At 48.7% G+C, this 17,935-nt stretch overlaps 1 protein-coding gene across 1 annotated transcript in view; it reads right to left on the bottom strand.

Annotated features, from left to right (window-relative positions):
- Positions 1-17,935, bottom strand: part of sfrp5 (secreted frizzled-related protein 5) — an 86,767-nt gene that overhangs the window by 50,351 nt on the left and 18,481 nt on the right. Inside the window, exon 2 of the mRNA XM_080205326.1 lies at positions 9,892-9,969. Coding sequence (XP_080061452.1) covers positions 9,892-9,969 — 78 coding nt within the window. The remainder of the gene's footprint in view (positions 1-9,891; positions 9,970-17,935) is intronic.

Here is a 17,935-nt window from a genome sequence, read left to right as displayed (position 1 = left end):
CTTGGAAAAGATCCAGAGGAGGTTCACATGAATGATCCCTGAATGAAGAGCTTGTCGTGTGAGGAACGGATGAGGACTCTGGGTCTGTACTCGTTGGAGTTTAGAAGAATGAGGGGGGATTTTATTGAAACTTACAAGGTACTGTGACACCAGGATAGAGTGGACGTGGAGAGAATGTTTCCACTAGTAGGAAAAACTAGATCCAGAGGGCACAACCTCAGGCTAAAGGGACAATCCTTTAAACAGAGATGAGGAGGAATTTCTTCAGCCAGAGAGTGGTGAATCTGTGGAACTCTTTGCCGCAGGAGGCTGTGGAGGGCCAGGTCTTTGAGTGTCTTTAAGATAGAGATAGATAGGTTCTTGATTAATAAGGGGATCGGGGTTCTGGGGAAAAGGCAGGAGAATGGAGATGAGAAAAATATCAGCCATGATTGAATGGCAGAGCAGACTTGATGGGCCGAATGGCCTATGTCTGCTCCTATGTCTTACGGCCTTATGGTAATAGATGGGAGGTTCTACTCATCAGGAAAGAATGCACAGGCTGGTGCTCTTTTCACCAGCAGAGATTGAGGGATATCCTGACAGGGGAATGGTGAGAGAGTTGGAGAGGGGAACCAAAGAGAAAATGTTCCAACTTCTGATGTGAGAAACACATGGGGAGTTGGTGACGTGGCGATAATCTCACTGGACTAGTCATCGCGAGGAGAATGTTCTCGGGACATGGATTCAACACAGTCGGTGGAATTTAAATTCACTTAACACAAAGAAATCTGGAATATAAAGACAATCTCAGTAACGAACTGATGAAGTGTATCCCAGGACGTTGTGGGAGACTAGGGAGGAAATTGCAGGTCCCCTAGCAGAGATACTTGAATCATCGATAGACAAGGGTGAGGTGCCTGAAGATTGGAGGGTGGCAAATGTTGTACCTTTGTTTAAAAAGAACTGCAGAGAAAAGCCTGGGAGCTACAGGCCAGTGAGCTAATGCCTGTAGTGGGTAAGTTGTTAGAAGGTACTTTGAGTAACAGGGATCCAGAGGCATTTAGAGACGCAAGGACTGATTAGGGACAGTCAGCATAGTTTTATAAGTGGAAAATCATGTCTCACAAACTTGTTTGAGCTTTTTGAAGGAGTAACTGAGAAGGTAGATGAGGGCAGTGCAGTCGACATTGTCTAATGGACTTTAGCAAGGCCTTTGATAAGGTACCGCATGGTAGGTTGTTGCACAGGTTAAATCTCATGGGACCCAGGATGAGATAACTAAATGGATACAAAATTGATGAAAGAAGCCAGACGGTGGTTGTAGAGGGCTGTTTTTCAAACTGGAGGCCTGTGACCAGCGGTGTGCCTCAGGGATCAGAGCTGGGCCCACTGTTATTTGTCATTTATATTAATGATTTGGATGAGAATATAGGAGGCATGGTTAGTAAGTTTGCAGACGACATCAAGATTGGTGGCATAGTGGACAGTGAAGAAGGTTATCTCCAATTGCAGCGGGATCTTGATCAATTGGACTGGTGGGCTGACGAATGGCAGATGGAGTTTGGATCAACGTCAATATTGGGAATAACGTGCTGGAGTAACAGGGAAGGCAGCCGTTTGGGATTGTCCTTAAACGGTTAAAGGCAATTGCCAAGAGGTTACAGACAATAATCCAGATCTCTCCCAACTTCAAACTAAAGGTAGCAATCCCAATTACACGCAGCAAAGATAAAAGGTTTTATTCAATCAGAGTCAGTTCTGCAATTCAAATCACAGGCACCGGTTAACTAAATCAGCGCACAAATACCAACATGTGTCGGCAGCCATCTTTGTGGCCATTTTGTGTTGGCAGCAGACATGGTGGGGGAGAGGATGGGGGTTTGTGGGTGGGTGGGGGGGGCAGAGAATCCAATGGGGGCCCCAAATGCATTTAGATTTCCCACTGAGATTGCGTCTCCCCACTCTCGCCCCCTCCACCATTGGCCCAACGGGGTTTCCGGCGACGAAAGAGCGGGAAGCCGGTTAGCATCCATTAACATCCATTTCGAAGGCCTTCCTGCTGTATCACACCCCCACCCCCACAGAGGAAATTCCACCCCACCCCCCCACCCCATTTACTCCCCCACCATCTCTTGTCCATGGGATGTCTGGTCTGCAATGTTCACAGGTTTTTACAAATAGGGACCATGGGAGCAAAACTTGCTCTGGGGGTGGGGGTGGATGAGTGGGGGGTGGGGAAGCGGGGTTGTGGGGGGGGGGGGGAGTGAGGGGTGAGCACGGACCCAGGAAAGAGTGGGGGGGCAACGACATGGGGGAGGGTTCAGTACCCTGGCATTGCCCACTGTTGAAAAAATATGGCAGGGACGGTAGCCGATAAGTCAGCTGACAGACTGTCCACTGGTCTTCCCGCTGGAGACAACACTTTGAATGAAAAATGGAAGACATGTGTTGGTCCTGAAGGAGGCAGCAACACATCAGAGTGGCCACGATTGAGATAAAGATCTCAGGCTGGGCTGTCCACCCCCGGTTGTGTTTTGGTGAGGGGGTGAAATCTGGGCTATTGGCGAAACTGCAGATACGGCCACACTCTTTCCCACTGATTTTACTGCAGATGAAAATTGAGTGGCGTTCAGACAACGCTGGATCAGTGGTTCGAGCTGCTGCCTCACGGCGCCAGGGACCCCGGTTCAATTCCGGCCTCGGGTCACTCTCTGAGTGGAGTTTGCACATTCTCCTCGTGTCTGCGTGGGTTTCCTCCGGGTGCTCCGGTTTCCTCCCACAGTCCAAAGATGTGCGGGTTAGGTTGATTGGCCGTGCTAAGAAATTGCCCCTTAGTGTCCAGGGATGCGTAAGTTAGAGGGATTAGTGGGTATAATATGTAGGGATATGGGGGTAGGGCCTGGGTGGGATTGTGGTCAGTGCAGACTCGATGGGCCGAAGGGCCTCTTTCTGCACTGTAGGGTTCTATGATTTTCACAGTCACTTCATTGCAGTGTTAATGTAAGCCTACTTGTGACACTAATAAATAAACTTAAGCTTAATTGCTTCTCACATCCAATATTCTTAGAAAAGAACACAGAAAGACTTCCATTTACATAGCACTTTTCACAACTGCCGAACTTTTCAAAGTACGTTACGATGTGAAGCGCATTCACTGTCGTAATGTAGAAACTACAGCAGCCAACTTGTGCTCAGCAAGATCCCACAAGCACCAATGTGATAATGTTGATTTGAGGATGAACAGGGACAAGGAGATGATGGAGAACTCCCGAGCTCCTCCTCTAAATTCTATTCCCGCAGGAGGAGGCCAGCGAAATTCCCATCTGAAAGACAGCTCCTCCAACAGTGCAGCACTCACTCGGAGTGCCAGCTTTGTTTGCTGCGCGAAAGCACTGGAGTGGGTCTCGAACCTGCAGGAAACTTGGCTGGGTTTTCCAGCCCCGTCGCAATGTGTTTCACGACAGCAGAGACGGGACCTACTGGCCCTGTCAAGGATTATAGCGTCTTGTATGGCTTACTTGTCCCATCGTGTCAGGGGAGTTGCTGCCGGTGGGGCAGGAGGGGTGGGGGAGGGGCAGTGGAAACGTGGGCGTGGGGGGTGGTCACCTTCAGCAGAACCAGGAGATCTCGCTGGTGGGAAGAGATGGAAGATAGTGCCTTTTGTGACTCAGGCACCTTCCAAACTTATAGACACTTCCTTCTAGAAGGACAAGAGTGCAAACACCAGCAGCTGAAGTTTCGCCTCCGAGCCACTCACCTTCCTGACTTGTGAAGTTTAAGTTTTTAAAGTTGATTTATTCGTGTCACAAGTACGTTTACATTAACACTGCGATGAAATTACTGTGAAAATCCCCTAGTCACCACACTCTGGCGCTTGTTCGGGTACACTGAGGGAGAATTTAGCATGGTCAATCCACCTAAGCAGCACTCTTTCGGACTGTGGGAGGAAACTGGAGTACCCATGCAGACATGGGGAGAATGTGCAGGCTCCACACAGACAGTGACCCAAGCCGGGAATCGAACCCAGGTCCCTGGTGCTGTGAGGCAGCAGTGCTAACCACTGTGTCGCTGTACCGCCCAATGATTTGGAAATATATCGCCGTTCCTTCACTGTCGCTGGGTCAAAATCCTGGGAAATCCCAGCCTAACAGCACGGTGGGTGTACCTACACCATACAGACTCCAGCGGGTTGAAGGAGGCAGCTCAGCACCACCTTCTCAAGGAGGAGTTAGGGAAGGGAGCCTAGCCAGCGACTTCCACATCCCAGGAATGAATATAAAAGGAGGCTTGGGTCCTTCTAACAGACCAAAGGCTGACAGCAGTGAAACTAGCAAACAAACCTTTTCAAGGAAATAATCAGCTAAAAAAAAAGCACTTTTCTCAGACATTCCTTATGGTTTTTCTGCTGGGTTTGCTTAGATCATTGTCCTGTCCCTTCAATCCTGAAGACTCCAGACTATACGGCATGTCCACTACAAATCTCACCAACGTCCACAGTTGCACTGTAGAAAACATTCTTTCTGGTTGTATCACAACTTGGTATGGGCTCCTGCTCTGCCCGAGACCACAAGGAATTACAAAAGCTTGTGAATGAAGCCCAGTCCATCACTCAAACCAGCCTCCCACCCATTGACTCTGTCTACATTTCCCGCTGTCTCGGAAAAGCAGCCGGCATAGTCAAGGACCCCACGCACCCCGGACATTCTCTCTTCCACCTTCTTCCATCGGGAAAAAGATATAAAAGTCTGAGGTCACGTACCAACCAACTCAAGGACAGCTTCTTCCCTGCTGCTGTCAGACTTTTGAATGGACTTACCTCGCATTAAGTTGATCTTTCTCGACATCCTAGACTGTAACACTACATTCTGCACTCTCTCTCCTTCCCTTCTCTATGAACTGTATGCCTTGTCTGTATAGTGCGCAAGAAACAATACTTTTCACTCTACGCTATTACATGTGACGATAATAAATCAAATCAAAATCAAATCAGATCAAAACCTGGGATGGTTGGCAACCAAATAAACCTAACGGACTTTAAACTTCTTTAGTCAGAGGGTAGCAAGGGTGTGGAATGCCTTGCCTGCAGCAGTTGTGGACTCATTAACTTTAAGGGCGTTCAAATGGTCATTGGATAGGCATATGGATAATATTGGAATAGTTTAGGTTCGAGGGTCATTAGATTGGTTGCACTGGTCTATGGTGTTGTGAGACTTCTTACTGTGCTAACCCTATCTCAACCCATGACCTCCCTACTTCCCTCCCTTCCTCCCTCCCTCCTTCCCTCCCTCCCTCCTTACCTGTCTCCCTCTCACCCTCCTTCCCTACCTCACTCCTTCCCTCCTTACCTCTCTCTCTCCCTCCCCATGATCACTTGTCCTGTTTTTCTTTTAGCTTTTGGTGTTTGATATCAATCCACGCACTTGCGATGGTCTAATTTTTATAAGAAATGGCCCACGGTGCAGAACTTACTTTCTTTCCAAGGCTAATTATCTGCCGAGAATTAAAATAAGGATTACTTCAGTGACGTATGGGGCCTCGAAATGGAATGCTGTGAAGTGGTTTGGCCGTTAATCACCAAAGATTAATCTTACTGATTTAAAAACAACATTTTTTGAGCGTTGAAACATTGACACAGCTTTCGAGTTAAACAGTTCTGAAACAAATAGGTTACAGATTTCAGAGGGTCATTTATCACTCGCTGCCGAGAACCAGCTATCTATTCTTTTTTGGAAAAGGAAAGTCTTGCTGCAAGGAGTGACATTTTGCAGAAGTTTCTCATCTTGCACTCATCAGGACAAATACAAGAATGCCAAACTTCAGAAAAGGCCGTCTTCATTGCCAAGGTAGAATAAAAATTACTGGAATCTGAAACAGAACACGGAAAATGCTGGAAAATCTCAGCAGGTCTGACAGTATCTGTGGGGAGAGGATAGAGCCAACGTCTCAAGTCTGGATGACCCTATGTCTGAACTCCTTGTTGTCAATGTCAGGGATGAGCAGTTTGAGTGATTCATTCCATTATGTTGCTGTGAGTAAGAGGAAGCATACATAGATAATAGTTAATAAGGAGCAACATGGCCTGGCTTTTTAATTCGACTTATTCAGGGAAATAAAGGTCAGGATAGTGGAATAGTTCCTCCTCGCTTCAGACTCTTCGTGCAGAAGTCTCTGACTCCCTCTCTCACTCCCTCCCTCTCTCCTTCACACCCTCCCTACATCCACTCACTCTCTCTCTCCCCCTCCCTTGCTCCCTCCCCCATTCTGTCACTCCCTCCTTCCCCATCTCCCTTGCTCGCTCCCTGTCTCTCCCTCCCTCCCTTGTTCCCTTCCTCCCTCACTCCCTCCCTTGCTCCCTCCCTCTTTCCGTCCCTCCCTCCCTCCCTCGGTCTCTCTCTTGCTTTGCTCCCTCCCTCCCTCACTCCCTTCCTCCCTCCCTTGCTCCCTCCCTCCCTCGCTCCCTTCCTTACTCCCTCCCTTGCTCCCTTCCTCCCTCCCTTGCTCCCTCCCTCCCTCGCTCCCTTCCTTACTCCCTCCCTTGCTCCCTCCCTCCCTCGCTCCCTTCCTTGCTCCCTCCCTCACTCCCTCACTCCCTTCCTCCCTCCCTTGCTCCCTCCCTCCTTCCGCATCCCCTTTGCTCACTCCCTTCCTCACTCTCTTCCTCCCTTGGTCCCTCCTTCCCTCTTTCCCTCCCTTGCTCCCTCCCTCACTCCCTCATTCCCTCTCTCTCTGCCTCCCTCCTTCGCTCCCTCCCTCGCTCCCTGTTTCGCTCCCTCCCTGACTCCCTCTTCCCTCTCTCCCTCCCTTGCTCCTCCCCTCACTCCCTTCCTTGCTCTTTCGTTCCTTCCCTCCCTCCCCCCCTTTAGCCTCAGCCTGACTTTGACGTTGCCAGTTCCAGAGTGCAGTTGTCCTGAGAGCCTCCCCCTATCCAGTAAGCAGGGGTGCAGAGCGTGTACACAAACACGTCCCCCGTCGCTCATCCCGAGAGCTCCAGAGGAGGCTCCCTCAGCACTTTTTCAAAGGAAAACTTGAGGTTTGGCACAACCTAATGACAGAGGCTGAGCTCGGGAAAGTGGATCCTGTCCCTGCTGCCCACACATTGGGCACCCCCTTCCACCAAAGACCCCCACCTGCGCTCCCCCCACACCCAGCAGCCTGCCCACGCCTATCCATCAAATGTTTGCCGTAGCATTTCAGAGCTGAAGACGGGTCCAACTGGACTCCATACAATCCATACAACCCTTACAGTGCAGATGGAGGCCATTCTGCCCATCAAATCTGGACTGACTCTCTGAAAGTGAACCTTACCCAGCCAAACGCCCTACTTTCCCACCCCCTCCAACGCTCACCCCACACTCCCCTACCCAATCCCCGTAACCCTACATATTTAGCATGGTCAGTCCATCAAAACTACATGTCTTTAGACTCAAAAGGGTGACCAGAATTTCAACGGCATCCTCCCTTGGTCTCGGACGGGGGTGCCGGTAAAATTCCAGCCGTCGTCGCTGTTTCTCATCCATAATCGGTGCCAGGCATCCTGAGTTTTTCCACCGCTTCCTGTTTTTATTTCAGATTTCCATCACCTGCAGGATTTTGCTTTTATTACAACAGTTTTACTGTAGGAGAAAAGGGTGCTGATTGGTTTTCAAGTTGATTCCTAAACTATTAACTCTCTTGTTCCTCCCATTGTTAATAAGAAGCACAGTACAGGCCCTACTCAACCAGCCCGCGCTTGGGAAACCCAACGAATCTGTCACGGTTAGATGTGATTCTGTGATTGGGCAGCACTTTCTGAATAGCCCTGAGAGCTATGCTAACAACCAGTTTAAGTTAATTAGTCAAGCTCCAACAATTGGCTCATTAATCCACATTGGAAGTGACACACATTCATATACAGAGGCCTAGGATGAGATTGTAAAATCCTACCTGAGGCCAATGGAGTTCTGCGAGCCTCACTCATCCCGATTCTGGGTTGGGTGAGGCGGTAAGATTCTGGCTACGTTCTCTGCAAGCTAAAGGAACATGTCCAAGCCTTGTGCCTTTTTGTGAATTACCCAGAAGCTTGAAGAATCCATAGTCTCCTTGCTGCTTCTTCCTTGGCAACACTTCAACCAATCAGAGTCGACTTGCCAGCCAATTGGCAGCCTTTTCTTCTGCAGTGTAATTTGTGGTGATTGTTTGGAAATTTGATATTCTTGTGTTTGCCCTGATGAGTGCAAGGTAGGAAGCTTCAGCAGCATGTGTCTTTTCAGTAATATTCAAGTCCTTTACTGCCTCCCTGAGCCGGGAGGGAGCTTTTCTCATTGTGCTGCTTTTAACTGGCCAGTGGGAGAGGGGAGGTTGAAATGAACTTGAAGAAGTTATTCCTGTCACTTCCGGAACTTTCTTGTGCTGAGCCCAGAGTAACCTGTTCTTTGAACCGGCAAATTGGCCCACTGTGTTTTATCATTATAATTGGAGCCCAGCGCAGTATGGGCAGGGAGGAGGTGGGACAAAAGCGAGTGGGTAAGGAGTGAGGTGGGTGTCGATGCTCCCTCTGCCACCAGATCAAACCTGCTGCACAACCATTGAAACCTGAACCTGTCCCACACGTACACCTCCCCCCTCACACTCACCTCCCCGCTCTCCTGTTCCCCCCCTAACTTCCACTTTGGAGCTTTAGCTTAACACATTGACCGTATCCACATCAGATTGAAGCCCCCAGACCATCCTTCAGCATATAGAATCTCTACAGTGCAGAAGGAGGCCATTCAGCCCATCGAGTCTGCACCGACCACAATCCCATCCAGGCCCTATTCCCATAACCTACGCATTTACCCTAGCTAGTTCTCCGACACTAAGGGACAATTTAGCATGGCCAATCCATCTAACCCGCACATCTTTGGACTGTGGGAGGAAACCGGAGCATCTGGAGGAAACCCATGTAGACACGGGGAGAATGTGCAGGCTCCACGCAGACAGTGACCCAAGCTGGGAATCGAGCCCATGTCCCAGGCGCCGTGAGGTAGCAGTGCTATCCACTGTGCCTCCTTGAAATTGGTACAGAACAGAAGAGGGCCATTCAGCCCGTTTTATCAGAGCTGGCTCTCCGAAGGAGAAATCTGGGTGCTGCCACTCCCCACCCTCATCCCACATCTCTGTATGTTTCTCCTTGTCTTACAAGAGGTTGACCCACCCAGCTCACAATCAGACCCCACCTCTGCCACGGGTCAGCCCCTGATCATCACACAGCCCCCATGTCACACTCATCATGCACCCACCCACCCCACCACACACACACACACATACACACACACACACGCCTCCTCTACTGCACCCAAACTCTTAAGTCAATGTCACAGAATTGTCCCCATGGGTCCAAAGATTTTTCCCCCAGGTCACTGCCTGGGTATCATCGTCATGGGTCTCTGTCAGAGAATCTCCCCCCATGGATCACTTCTGTAAGTTTTTGTCTCAGGTTCAGTAAGAACTCTGTCTGTCTGACTGTCAGTTATGGATCTGCAGCAGACTACTTGAATAAAGCCTCGTTCATCCACACCGCTCCCTGTCCCACACCACTCCACTTCACCCCATAATATCAAAGCCTTTGGATCCTGGGCCACTGAAGAGGTCTATTCGGCCCATCACAGCCTGTGCCAGCTCTCTAAACGAGCTGGTGCAGTCTGTTGGTGCCAACAATCAGTGGGAACTCTCTTTGTTCTTTTGGCAGTTTTTAACATTTGACCCTCACGCTGACCTCTGCCACTCCAACGGGCGATGGGGCCTGTCTGTGATTCCAGAGAACTCTGGAGTTTCTTGTAGATTAACCTCAGCCTGGTGGAGGAGGGGGGAGGTAACACGAGGACATTTAACAATCTTCTCCTTGCCACGAATGGAGAAGGGTTGGGGAGGGGATGGGAGATTAAGACTCACCAAATTCACTCGCACAGAAGTGCTCCAGAATGACGTCTGCCTTCATCTCGTTGTCGCAGGGAGGACAGATCTTCGAGACTGCAGGAGGGAAAGAAACAAAGTCAAGAGATTTAGCCTTTGTGTTCTGGAGCAGGGAGTTACACCTGCTGAGGGATCTTGTGCGCATTTTGCATCCGTCTATATAAAGACTTCATTTTAAGATATTTATTGAAACTGATAGCCAAGTTCTGCATGAGGATGGCCTCAACTGGGATCTTGGATTCATGTCACACTACATGTAACCCCCACCATTTGGCCTGAGTTTGCAAAATCCTACGAACTGTCCGGGCTTGAGACAATTCACCTGTGACTATCCCTCTCTCCGCTACTGTCTGTACTTGTAAAGACTTGATTACCTGTAAAGACTCACATTCCAACCATTATTTTGCAATTGAGTCTCTGCCTATAAATGCCGTGTTTGTGAACCCATCTCTCCACTCACCTGATGAAGGAGCAACGCTCTGAAAGCTCGTGATTACAAATAAACCCACTGGACTTTAACCTGGTGTTGTTGAGACTTCTTACTGTGCCCACCCCAATCCAACGCTGGCATCTCCATATTATAAGATATTTCCGCTGATACAATTACATTTAAATGCTACAGTGTAGGGGTTAACTAACTTGACCACATTGTAAAGCTAACACTTGATTATATTTTCAAACTCAGAAGGCATGCTGGGTTAGATAGAAATTGACTGCATTTTTGAAGGGTACAATGCAAACCAAACAGGCTTTTCATAAATAACATCTGCGAGGCCTGTTTCTCCAAGTTGGAGACATCATGTGCAAAACAATTTCAATAACAAGATAACAAGTGCCATATATTGTAGTTTCAGCTCTGTGTTCAGCTTTGTTTTTGAGTTCAGTGTGTTCAAGATTAGTGAAGGGACTGGCAATAAAGAAACAAATCTCTCTCTCCAGCTTTTCTCCTTCTTTTTGCTTTTGTAATGATTTAATTTTGAGTTCTGATCAGTAAAAGAAATTCATTTAAGCTCCGTATCAGTGCCCTATTCAAAGCAATGGATGGGCCCTACAAAACCCCAGCATTGGCTTCTCGATCTGATTTACTGTAAGTACAAGCTGCCTCTCTCCCTCAAAACTTGGTCAAAGAAATGGGATTTATGGAAAGTCTTAAATGGAGAAAGAGAGAGAGTTAGGGAGGTCAAGAGGTTAGTGAGAGAATTCCGGAGTGCGTTCTCGGTGGAAGATAACATGCCAGGGGTGAAAGGGGGAAGGAGTGCACAAGAGGCGAGAGTTAGAGGAATGGAGGAAGTTTGGAGGGTTATTGTGCTGGAGGAGATTATGTTGCTAAAGAGCATTGTTAGGCTGGAGAAGGTTATAGAGATAGGGAGGGTTGTTGGGCTGGAGAAGGTTACATAGATAAGGAAGCCACGGAAGGTTTCAAACATGAGATACAAGCTTTACTTAGAAACATAGAAACTAGAAGCAGGAGGAGGCCATTTGGCCCTTCGAGCCTGCTCCGCCATTCATTTTAATCATGGCTGATCATCAAACTCAATATCCTAATCCCTCCTTCCCCTCATATCCCTTGATCTTTTTAGCCCCAAGAGCTATATCTAATTTCTTTTTGAAATCATACAAAGTTTTGGCCTCAACTACTTTCTGTGGGAGTGAATTCTACACATTCACCACCCTCTGGGTGACGAAATTTCTCCTCACCTCAGCTCTAAAAGATTTACCCCTTATCCTCAAACTATGACCCCCTGTTTTGGACTCCCCTACCATTGGGAACATTCTTTCTGAATCTACCCTGTCTAACACTGTTAGAATTTTATAAGTTTTTATGAAATCCCTTCTCAGTCTTCTAAGCTCCAGTGAATATAACCCGAACCGACTTATTAACCGACTTTAACTTGGAGTTGAACTTTGGAGCCAGAGTAGGTCAGGGGTTAGCGAAACTTGGTGCATCAATAGCAGGGTAGTTCTGCCTCGATTTCCCAGTGTGCTTTGTCTACAGGTCTGCCCACCCAAGTGTGGACAAGAGAATAGGAGGAATAGGCCTCTTCCCTACTGCCCTCTTCCCCCCACTTCCTATAAACCCGTTCCCCAGGAGCCTCGTAATCCTGGGCCTACGGAATGACAGATCACAATGGGAGAAGGGACAGAATCAATTGTGGGTTTTTGGTTTTAAATTGAATTCTAGATTTAAAAAAAAATTAAGGATTGAAAGTCTTTAAATTCCAGCAAAGCCTTAGATTATATCTGGCGGACTTAATTAAATCGAGCTTAATTCAAATATTAAAACATTGTTATCTTAAATCTCGCCAAATTAAATTACTTCAAGGCAATGATATTACGGCTGACCTTCTCTGCGGCTCAGATGAAATGTTCTCCGAGTATAGAGAAGGCATTTCACTCTGCCACTGATGGAAACGAACCACATCTGCAAGCTGAGATATTTTATAGTCGGAGGATTCTGAGCCCAGGCCCTATCTGCTGTCTTGTACGGCTGGAAGAGATCCAACAATAACCCTCTCAAAGAACACCAGTGGGGAGGAGTGGGGATGTTGGGGGATTTGTAGGGGAGGGGGTCTGTTAATGGTTTGGTGGGTTGGAGTGGGTGGGGATGGGTAGGGGTGGGGGAGGGACTATCCCCAATGTCTCTCTCAGCCAACCCAGCGAAATATAGACAGGTCATCACAGCGCCCTGTTCACATCTGTTTTTGTGCGTGATTGCGGATTCGCTCTTTATCCTTTGACGAGACAGGGGTGTTAATGGCTAAATTGCCACTCGGGCGAGATTGAAGGAAGAGGCTGGCTAGGGTGAATGTTGGTCCTTTAGAGGATGAGAAAGGGGACCTAGTGGTAGGGGATGAGGATATGGCTAAGGTATTGAATAAATTTTTTGTTTCTGTCTTCACGGAGGAGGACGTGAATAATTTGCCGGGTTTAGCGATGGAAAGGTGGTAGGACTGGAGGGTCTTAATGACATTACTGTTACTAGAGAGGCGGTGCTCGACAGACTGGAGGGGCTGATTGTGGACAAGTCCCCAGGACCGGATGGAATGCATCCGAGGGTTCTGAAAGAAATGGCGGAGGTGATAGTGGATGCCTTGGTGGTTATTTTCCAGACGTCGCTGGATTCCGGGGAAGTGCCGGAAGATTGGAAAACGGCTAATGTTACGCCGTTGTTTAAGAAGGGTGCCAGGCAAAAGGCGGGGAATTATAGGCCGGTTAGTTTAACGTCTGTGGTAGGTAAAATGTTAGAATCTGTCATCAAGGAGGAAATTGCGAGGCATCTTGAAGGGAATTGCTTGATAGAGCAGACGCAGCACGGTTTCATTAAAGGGAAGTCGTGTCTGACAAATTTACTGGAGTTCTATGAGGATGTGTCTAGGGCGGTGGATAGAGGAGAGCCGGTGGATGTGGTCTTTCTAGATTTTCAGAAGGCGTTTGACAAAGTGCCTCACAAGAGGTTATTGCAGAAGGTCGAGGGACATGGAGTTGGGGGTAGGGTGTTAGCGTGGATAGAGGATTGGTTGTCAAATAGGAGGCAGAGAGTGGGGGTCAACGGGTGCTATTCGGATTGGCGGATGGTGACTAGTGGAGTGCCCCAGGGGTCGGTGCTGGGGCCTCAGCTTTTTACCATTTATATAGATGATCTGGAGGAGGGAACCGAGTGTAGGGTGTCGAAATTTGCGGATGACACCAAGATTGGGGGAACGGCAAATTGTGCGGAGGGTGTGGAGAGTCTACAGAAGGATCTAGATAGGCTGGGTGAATGGGCCAGGAAATGGCAAATGGAATTTAATGTTGGCAAGTGCGAGGTGGTCCACTTTGGTAGGAAGAATGGTAGGAAGGACTATTACTTACGGGGCGAAAAACTGCAGCAGGCGACGGTGCAGAGGGACCTCGGGGTCCTTGTGCATGAGTCGCAAAAACCCAGCTTGCAGGTGCAGCAGGTGGTCAGGAAGGCAAATGGGATGCTGGCCTTCATAGCGAGGGGGATTGAATATAAAAGTAGGGAGGTCTTGCTGCAGCTGTATAGGGCACTGGTGAGGCCGCAGCTGGAGTACTGTGTGCAGTTTTGGGCGCCGCACCTGCGCAAAGATATTTTGGCCTTGGAGGGAGTGCAGAGGAGGTTTACTAGGCTGATACCGGAGTTGAGGGGGTTGAGCTATGAGGAGAGGCTGAATAAACTAGGCTTGTACTCGTTAGAGTTTAGAAGAATGAGGGGAGATCTCATTGAGACGTATAAGATGATGAATGGGATGGATAGGATAGAGGTGGAGAGACTCTTCCCACTCAAAAAAGACAGTAGGACTAGGGGGCACAGCCTCAAGATAAAAGGGGGGGCGGTTTAGAACGGAGTTGAGGAGGAACTTCTTCACTCAAAGGGTGGTGAATCTCTGGAATTCTCTGCCCGTTGAAGTGGTGGAGGCTGCCTCGCTAAATATTTTTAAGACGCGGGTTGATGGGTTTTTGATAAGAGAGGGGATTAAGGGTTATGGGGAGAGGGCGGGAATGTGGAACTGAGCCACGACAGATCAGCCATGATCTTATTGAATGGCGGGGCAGGCTCGAAGGGCTGGATGGCCTACTCCTGCTCCTATTTCTTATGTTCTTATGTTCTTACGTAATTGCCCATTGAGAAGTCGGCCGGAATTCTCCAGCCTCACCCGCGGCGGGGGTTCTCCAGTCCTGCTGCAGTGAATGGGGTTTTGGCTGAGCGCCAAGATCTCCGCTCCTCGCTGGCAGTTGGAGGCGGGGAGGTGAACGAGACTGGAGAATCCTGGCCGTAGATGCCACCTCGATGATCGCCTGGCGACATTTCAGCGGGCTGTGGGTCTGGAGTCACGTGTAGATCAGGCCAAGTAAGGATGGCAGATTTACTTCCCTGAAGGACATTAGCAAACTAGCTGGAGTTTGATGATAATCTAGTAATTACACAGTCATCGTTGCTGACGAGAGCTTTGAATTCCAGATTGACTTCAGGAATTGAATTTAGATTCTCCCAGCTGCCAGGGTGGGATTTGAACCCATGTCTCTGGATTACTTGTTCAGTAATATAAATAATGCTACCGTATTCCCTACTGGTTGCCAGATTTTCTATATTATCCGAGTGACTTCAAAGTATCCATTAGCTGCAAACTTCTTGAGGTGGGGTGGGTGTCTTCTGAGGTTGAGCTAGATGCTATAAAAATGCAAACCCTTTGTTTCCTTAATATTAACTTAGAAGCAGACAAAACCTCCTCCCCCTACCCCCACCACTTCCACCAGTATCTGTTTATTTGGACGGGGCCTGGTGTAGTAGACAGCTGGATCTTGTGAATTAATCAGTTCCATGTCACCTAATCTACTCTCAAACATTCTGGGGTACTCGTTATAAACAGAGTTCTCTGCAAGGCGCACACTTAAATCATTCCTCCAAATAACTGTATACAGTTGCCTTCACTTAAGCGAACATCCATTCAGAATAATGGAGCGCCATTCATTCAGCTTGACGTGAAGTTGTATACATAATGCTCACTCAAAGGCAATGATGAATCCTCGCAGACGACATTTTAATTCACAATTCTTTCCTACTCATGTGTAAATATAACAGACATATGTAAAGACTGCAGCGTATTTAGCCACTGCTGTTTTTCCCCTGAGGTCAGGCAACTCCAGATCCAGGGCTGATCCCAATCCCAGTCTCCCAATGCATGAGGGCTTTCCATCTCATTGCCATAACCCACGATTCCATTACAGATTAAATATCTGTCTATCTCAGCCTTGAGCGTACTTATTGACCCAGCCTCTGTGGAAAAGAACAGATTCATTCCCCTCTGAGAGAAGAAGTTCCCCCTCATTCCCCCTTTCCTCTGAGATTCTGGTCCCAGAATCTCCCATAAGGAGAAACAGCCTCTCAGTATCTACCTGTCGATCCTCTACATCTCAATAAGGTCGCCTCTCATTTTCTAAACTCCAATGAATGCAAGCCCAAACTTACTCAGCCTCTGTTCAAAAGGACTTCCCTCCATAGCCGGGATCAATGTAATGAACCTTCTCTGCCGTTCTTTACTCAGAGGGTAGTAAGGGCGTGGAATGCCCTGCCTGCAGCAGTTGTGGACTCGCCAACTTTAAGGGCATCCAAATGGTCAGTGGATAGGCATATGGATAACATTGGAATAGTTTAGGTTAGAGGGTCATTAGATTGGTTCCACTGGTCGGCCCACCATTGAGGGCCAAATGGCCTGTACTGCACTGTAATGTTCAATGTTCTATTGTGTTTTTCCTTAGATAAGAGAACCAAAACTGTTCACAGTTTTCCAGGTATGGTCTAACTAGTGCCTTGACTAGATTTAACAAGACTTCCCTATTTTTATATTCCATTACCTTTGAAATAAAAGCCAACATCCCATTTGCCTTCCCAATTATCTGCTGATCTCACGTGCTGGCTTTTTGTGATTTGTGCACAAGGACCCCAATTCCTGCTGTAGCTTTCTGCAACCTTTCTCCAGTTAAATAATATTCAGCTCCTTTATTCATCCCACTAAAGTGCATCATTTCCCACGGTATATTCCATCTGTCAAGTTTTTGCCCACTGACCTGTCTGTGTCCCTCTGTAGATTTTCTGGGGGTAATTCTGAGCCCGCCCTCTGTGGGAATGGGAGCGTGTATTTAAAATCCAGCAAACACAGTTCGTGCAGGCTAGTTTCCAAGTTCCAATGGCGCGAAGCTTACCAAAAATGGCAGTGTTGTTTCCGCTGGAAAAACCGGCTGGTTTTCTCTCCAGATCTTATGATACTCTGCCAGATAGGACCGAGGGGGTGGGATTCACACCATCGTATAAGGGGGAAGATCAAAGCCTAAACATGGTGACAAAACCCTGCTGCTCAAAGGTTGGGGCGCCATCTTTAAAGATCGCCCCACTCGTAACAGGAATAAACTTCCCCCTCCCTCCCCCATCCCATACCCAGACCCAGTCCCAGCCCACCACAGAGGTGACAGGTACACCCCTCCCTGTCCCTGATTGGAGTCAGCACTTCTCTACCCTCCCCTCCCCGCTCATCGACCCCTTGCTCCTCTTCACCCAATTAAAGCCCTTCCCCCTGACCCCACAAGTGAAGCCGGCACCAATCACACCCTCCCCCACTCCCCACCCCCCCCACCCCAACAGTCTTCACCAGCATCCCCCTGCTCCTCCGTCTGCTCCCCACCCACAACCAAATCCAAATGAATCCCCTCCTCTCCCATGAGGCTCCCAATGGGACCAGCACTCTGACACTGGTTGGCACTGCCATGGTGCCAGGTTGGCATGGACATGGTGCCAATCTGTGCCAAGGGGCAGCGCCAGGGGATGTTGCCAGCGCACTACCTGGTCATGTCCGTCTTCCCCTTTGGGCTATACTCACCTTTATGCCCTTGGGGAGACACTCACAAGAGGCTCACAGTTCGATGAGCCTGTTATAAAAAGCGCTGGTGTGCTGTCACGTCAGAGCCCGCTGAATATCCAGCGAGGGGAGAGATCCCGGAGAGAGTGCTTGTGAATGATATTCTAATGTGTTAAAATGAGCTTCCTGAGGTCCCATGTGTTTCAGACTCCTAGCCGGTAGGATCGGAATTTGGAAACTCACTGGCATGAATCATGCTTTCCGGATTTTGGGCGCATGCCATCATTCCCACGGAGGAGAGCACAGGCTCAAAATTACCCCCAACCTTACTGCTGTTCGTGCGTGCCTGTGTGTGTGCCAGCGTGTGTGTGCCAGCCTGTGTGTGCAGTGTGTGTGTGCCAGTGTGTGCCTGTGTGTGTGCCAGCATTTGTGTGCCTGTGTGTGCAGTGTGTTTGTGCCTGTGTGTGCAGTGTGTGTGTGCCAGTGTGTGCCTGTGTGTGTGCCAGCATTTGTGTGCCTGTGTGTGCAGTGTGTGTGTGCCTGTGTGTGCCTGTGTGTGTGCAGTGTGTGTGTGCCTGTGTGTGCAGTGTGTGTGTGCCTGTGTGTGCAGTGTGTGTGTGCCTGTGTGTGCAGTGTGTGTGTGCCTGTGTGTGCAGTGTGTGTGTGCC

Source organism: Carcharhinus amblyrhynchos, chromosome 17 (assembly GCF_965287045.1).
Source record: "Carcharhinus amblyrhynchos chromosome 17, sCarAmb.v2.hapA, whole genome shotgun sequence".
Classification (NCBI taxonomy): Eukaryota; Metazoa; Chordata; class Chondrichthyes; order Carcharhiniformes; family Carcharhinidae; genus Carcharhinus; species Carcharhinus amblyrhynchos.
Note: the sequence above shows the minus strand (reverse complement) of the source record. Positions and strands in the feature narration are given on the sequence as shown.